The following is a 5996-nucleotide window of genomic DNA, read 5'->3' as shown; positions in this document are numbered from 1 at the left end:
TAGTATAAAAGGGGGGGCCAAATTATATTATTATTTAAAAATTTGATTACAACCAATTTTGTTGGCATTAAAATTAGAGGTATTTTAAATTTGAATGGATAAACCAAAACCCAGAAATTAAGTTTGGTAAAAATGGGAATAGGAGTTTTCCAGTAATTACAGATTAGAAGGCAAAAATCAATTTAGAGAAACAAACAAACCCCATGTTTACAATGATTGTGCCACAGATTTAAACTTCAGTAGTGCATTAGTAAACTGTTCACATTTAGATCTTCACCTTGAGATTAGACAGCTGTTTCTTTAAAAAAAATCTCAGTACCTTGTGCAAATAAATCAGTCTTCCATGTGCCTTAGCACACTTAAAATTTCTCCACTGTATATATACAAAACACCTACCATTTGGTAGGGCAAAATACATACTTTCATAACAAAACTATAATGTACCTCTCAAGTATGAACAATATACACATAATACATGGTATACAGTATTTACAAAATATAAAATATAATACAAGTTGTTTGTAATTTTTGAAACTCCTTTGCACTTGTATGTTACAAGGCAAATTTCCATTTCTGTACCAATTTTCTTTTCAAGAGTCCAGGGATTTTGGAAAAAAAATGTTTTACAGACATACTGCAATCTGAGATCTAAGTTTGAACTTTTAGGAGAGTTTTTAAGTGTACTGCCATCAACTCCCTATTTTGGTTGGAACTTTCAATAGTGCTTCCCATCCAGTGACTAGGAGGCTTTGGAAGAACACTAGGAGAAGGTGGATCACTAAACTTTGCCCCAGCATAATTTTCCTTTTGGTTCACTTCAGTTAGAAATGCGGATTTCTTCAAATGCATATTTTTAATGTTCTCAGTATTTTTAAAAGGCTTTTTTTCCTGCTTCTGAATTATATCAGATGAAACAGAATCCTGCCAAAAGTTATTTTCATTTCTTTTTGCAGAGGTGATCTTGGTTAGTGGTAAGTTATATTTGCTTTTCTGTCTGTTTATCTTTGGTTGTTCACACAAGTGTATACCATGAACAAGCTGGCCGTGGGGAATGGCAATTTTCTCCGATTTTCCCATCTTTGATTTTAAAACCTACAAAGACAAGGAACATAAAAGTGAATACAGTTCATGATAAAAATTAGTCACGAACCTCACAGCATGTATCTAGTATATTTTCTTCTCCTGGACTTTAGTTTCCTGACCTGACTAAATGTTTATGTGCTCACTGCACTTAAAAATAAGCACACATCTAAGTTTACTACTAAAAATATAATCACCACTGCCACCAATATGGAATGTAGGGAATCCGTTCTAAAATGTCAAAGGGAAAAAAAAACCAGTAACCCCAAGTTCATCTTTCTGTAACTGTAAGAGTAATGAGGTCCCTTCCAAACATATGCAACCTCCTTTCTTTGACCAAAGTCAGAGGTTTTACAATACGATAATGCCAAGAGAAATTTTCACATGCTTTCATTTTGGTTGGCTGAATCTGGTTAAAAATAAAAACTATGTTTATAGATTACTATTTACCTTTTAGACAAATCCTTTTAAAATTATTGCAGAATAATTTGATTAGTAAGAACTGTATTTTAAGTGATTAAGTGTTTTGATAATGGCTAACACAGAAAAATTACCTCCCAACTTCTGAAAACAAAATTTCAAATATTTAAATATAAAAATTTAAATACTAATCACTACCTTTTCCAAGTGTACATACTTATAGCAAATACATAATAAGAAAATTGCTTCCGCCTGCCCCCACTTCCTGGTTTAACTGCTTCAAGAAATTTGCGACACCAGTTCTAATCACTTTCGTAACTCAAGTGATCCTCACAGAGAGCCACGACCCAATGGAAAAGTATACGGTAATTCATCAGGATCACTGCCCTTCCAACACTTGGAATATGGTAGGGTAGCGGGACAAAAATAGAAAGCTGGGGCACCAGGTAACATTCCATGTCAGTAACTGCCAACAGCGTTCCCTGGTTTTAACAGTTCTATAAAAGAATATTACTGGTAACCAGGAAACAAGACGTACAAAAGCTCACTTTTACATTATTACTCATATTTCAGAGCCACGGAATTTTAAAACCGGAATCTAAGATAATTAAGTAATCACGGCGGTCAAATTTGACTTTTTTCCAAGGGTACAGCGAGAGAAACTACAAATCTCTCCAGTATTCTTCTAACAAGAAATGGCTCTAACTTTTGATCCTAACCCAACACTACGGAAAGTGGGTGGCATAACGCCAATTCATCTTATAACTTCTAAAATTTCATCATTCTGGACACAAGTAATAAAATTACCTTCCATTAATGAAGCCCAGTACAGTATAAAGTATATGTAAACAATTCCACTCATCTAATAGACTAGCAAGCAAATGTTATCGTTTCAAAGAGGCAAGAACTGCCACCGCTCCTGCCAACTTTTAAAGATAAAACTATAGCTAAGCAGGTCTGCCGGCGAGAGACACAGCCCCAGTTGGGCCGGCGCCGCACACGGGGCACCTCTCATCGCAAAAAAGCAAGCCAAACAGAATGGAGCCGCTTGTGGCCCACCAAGTCCCACAACCGGTCGGTGAAACAGTGCACGCGCACCGCCAACTAGTCTTGGAACTACCGACGGTCTGGGAGCCGAAAGCGGTCGCCCACCCTTTCCCCTACCACTGCCAGCCGGCCTCGCGTCCTTCATGAGCGCCGGAGCGCTGCGCACGTAGCGCGCGCTGACGTCAGCCTCCCGCGGGCCCCTTCCCTCCCCCACCCCACCGCGCGCCCGAATACCGAAACCCCCTGGAACGCAGCCAGCCTTCTAAATCGGGGCTGTTGCTGGGGCGCAGCCGCTCCTCTCATTGGCTGGTTTCCGGGAGCCAATCAGCAGCGCCAGCGCATGCCTCCCCCTCCCCCTTCTTCCCCGGGCTAGAACAGAGCGGGCGTCACGGAAACTTCCCTCCCGAGTAAACAGCCGCCCCTCACCCCGGCCCCCCCTCTTCCCGACCCCTCGGTGCAGGGCCCCAGATTCCAGAGCTCGGCCGGACCCATCGAAGGGCCGGAACTCCCCAACAGTCCCCAAGTCCCTCTCGCGGCCCTTACCTCTCTTCTGAATGAGGGTTGGCCGGGCACCGCGGGCGGCACCGGGCCAGGGAAAAGGCTCGCTTCCTCAGTTTGGGTTGCGGCCGCAGGACCCGGGGCCAAATTGGCGGCCTGGTCCGGGACTTCCTGCGCTCCGCTCGGGCCCGTCGCGGGGCTCCGACCGCCCTCGAGGCTCGGCCGGTGCTGCTGGTACTGATGGAAGCGGCTGGGCAGCTGTCCCGCCGGGCTGGCCCGCACCCTCTTCTTTCGCCGCTTCTTTGGTGCTGCCCGAGGGGTGCCTCCCGCCGTAGCTAGACTACAGTTGGACAGAGGTGCTGGGGCGCGAGGCTGCGGGGTCAGACAGGGACCGTCTCCCCCTAAGAAGTGAGGGAGGAAAAGGGTGGGAGGAAGTGCCCTGGGGTCCGGGATCCGGGGTAAAGGCGGCGGGGCCGTGGTCACCATCGGCAGGGCCCCGAAGTAACCGCGGGCGGAAAAGCCCAGGGGCGCAAGACGGCCACCCAGGACAAGTGGCTCCCGCTGTGGGACGGAGACGACGGTCATAGCTCTAGGAGGAAAGTGGCTCAGCAAGAAGAGAAGGAGGAAGTGAAGCCAGCGATCACAGGGCGGCGGCGGCGGCTGCTGCTAAGAGAGCCCGAGTGGAGCGCGGACCATGGCTCGGGCGGTGGCGGCGCAGCAACAAATAGCCTCAGCCTCAGTGCCGAGTGTTGTTATCAGAAGCTCCGCCCTGTGCCCGCCCACCTTCCTGCGAGAGCCCAATCAGAATGCGACGGGAGAGACCACGCCCCTCCGACTCTCCCTCCACAGCCTCCAACAGACACACACAAACAACCAGCTTGCTGCAGCCCCGCACAAAGAGCGCACATTGCGCAGGCGCTGCCAACGGGCTCTTTCGGGAAGAGTCGGTCCCGCGAACAATGAAGTTCCGTTTCAGCCCCATCTCCCCCACCCTTCTTTCTAGCCCCCGCACCTTGCCCCGAAGGCAGTGGTCGGACTGCTAGGTCTAGGCTGAACTGGGAAATGGGGATGGGGGCGGGAGAAGAGTCGAGAAACATCAAGGCCACTAATGCCTCCTCAGCCACTGACCTTGGGAAGTATTTTTTATTTCAATCCCAACATTATTACATTTTTTTTAAAGATTTCAAAGAACGTTATAGGTATTTTGTACTTGGCAATCGGTCCACATTTAATTTATATTTGGCGAAGTGTGGCTTACGTTTTTTTCATTACTCAGGCTACCAATGCTGTTCATTAGCCAAGGTAACCAGAGTAAGAATTAAGGGAGTGACTTACTGATTGAAATTGGCCCCTTCGTATATAAAGAATTCCCCCATGAATACGTAATTGAGCATTGGAAATATTACTGTCTTTATACCTGAAGGTTTGGGATCACGAAACGGTGGCTGACACTGAGGAGGAAGCAAAGAAGGAGGCTTGCGTCTCAAAGGAGAAAGTGAAACAGCTCTGCAACATAACTGTATTTTGCTAGCTGTGTGTTACGGAAATCTCACGTTCATCATCTACCCTCACAGAGCTCACACACAAAAATTGTGGCTATTTATCAAGCACTTTTGTGGCTATTTATCAAGCACTTTTGTGCCAGAAACTGTTCTTTACATAAATTATGTCATTTGAACCTCACGACAACGCTAAGGAATAGGTACTATATTTTAAACCCCTTTGTAGGAGAGGAAACCGGCTTAGAAAGGCAAAAGGTACTTGTCAAACATCATACAGTAAGTTAATAGAATTTGAACTCCAGTCCGGGGATGGCAAGACCAAAGTTTTAACATCATCCATACTACCTGCCACACTAGATTGTAGGTTTTTAGGCCACCACGATAATCTTACGCATCTCTGTATCCTCAGCCTCTAGCCAGTATTTTTCAGCTTTGTAGTGCTTAATAAATGTTTCGTGGCTGTTAACAAAGTTGGACAGAGGGAATATCTAAAATAATGCATCCAAAACTTTATTCGTATGGTTTAACCCCCTCATAAATTGAGGAAGATCTGTATAAACTTTTCATATGACATTCCATAATTACTGATTGCTAGGTTTTATCATTTTTTGCTGGATTTTACTCATTTTTGTGTTTCCAACACGATGCATAGTAAGTGCTCATATTCACTGGATGAAAGGAAATAGTATACTTCCAGAGTTGTAAAAGATCCTACAGAACCTTTAATTCAAATCCACTGGTTTGCAAATTAACAATGGGTTCCAGGTCAGGTGAGGAGAATGGCCTGGCAAAATTTGGTGGAGAAGAACAGGCAAAGATTACAGAGACTCTGGAATGATGTAATTTCTTCTTCTGTTTTTGTAAGAGTCTATACTTTTTCGAAGCACTTTTTCATCTAACTCATTTTATTCTTACCCCAATCCTTTAAAGTAGAATAGAGATAAGTTCTATTTTACCTATGATGTAAATGAAGCTCTAAAGATAAAATAACTTACCTAAGGGTCACAAAATGAGTCAGCAACTAAATCCCTTGAACTCTTAATGCTTAGTCCTCTTTTCACTATATCCCAAGGCCTAAGGTTTGGCTTTATCTGCGGGTAATATCACACTGTCCCAGGGAATAATTTACCCTCCAGGAGGCTGCTAACTGGTAGTCAGTTCATAGGGGCCCTTGATGGAGGACACCTATTTGTGTGTATCTCTTGGGTGAATGGTGGAGTTATTATGTGGTATGTAAGTTTATATTTTTGAGGTCTGAAGGGTAGGCCTCATCTAAGACCCTGGATTCTGTCCTTTAAGAAAGGTAGCCTTGCAGATGCAGCCACATGGGTGATGGGTGTTAAGATGGCGCCCACCATGAAGAGACAGGGAGCTGGATCACCAGAGAGAGCAATCCAGGTTTTGTAAACCAGATTATTGAATTTCATGTCACTCTTTGTGGATAGTTCC

General features: G+C 44.6%; 1 protein-coding gene across 1 annotated transcript; it reads right to left on the bottom strand.

Moving 5' to 3' along the window:
- On the bottom strand, positions 1 to 3771 carry PNRC1 (proline rich nuclear receptor coactivator 1). Its single transcript, XM_030315957.1, has 2 exons — positions 3091 to 3771; positions 1 to 1092 (listed from the first exon to the last, which is right to left on the bottom strand). Exons 1-2 carry the CDS (start codon positions 3628 to 3630, stop codon positions 649 to 651), a joined length of 984 nt encoding a protein of 327 aa, XP_030171817.1. The 5' UTR covers positions 3631 to 3771; the 3' UTR covers positions 1 to 648.
- Positions 3772 to 5996: the final 2225 nt, after the last annotated feature.

Source organism: Lynx canadensis, chromosome B2 (genome assembly GCF_007474595.2).
Source record: "Lynx canadensis isolate LIC74 chromosome B2, mLynCan4.pri.v2, whole genome shotgun sequence".
Classification (NCBI taxonomy): Eukaryota; Metazoa; Chordata; class Mammalia; order Carnivora; family Felidae; genus Lynx; species Lynx canadensis.
The sequence above is the reverse complement of the archived record's forward strand: the minus strand, read 5'-3'. Positions and strand labels throughout refer to the sequence as shown.

Excerpts from the sequence above, each read along its gene's own strand:
- PNRC1 (XM_030315957.1), bottom strand. The coding sequence starts at position 3,630 with ATGACCGTCGTCTCCGTCCCACAGCGGGAGCCACTTGTCCTGGGTGGC. Across the intron at positions 1,093-3,090 it reads AACCCTCATTCAGAAGAGAG|GTTTTAAAATCAAAGATGGG; the intron begins GTAAGGGCCGCG and ends TTGTCTTTGTAG.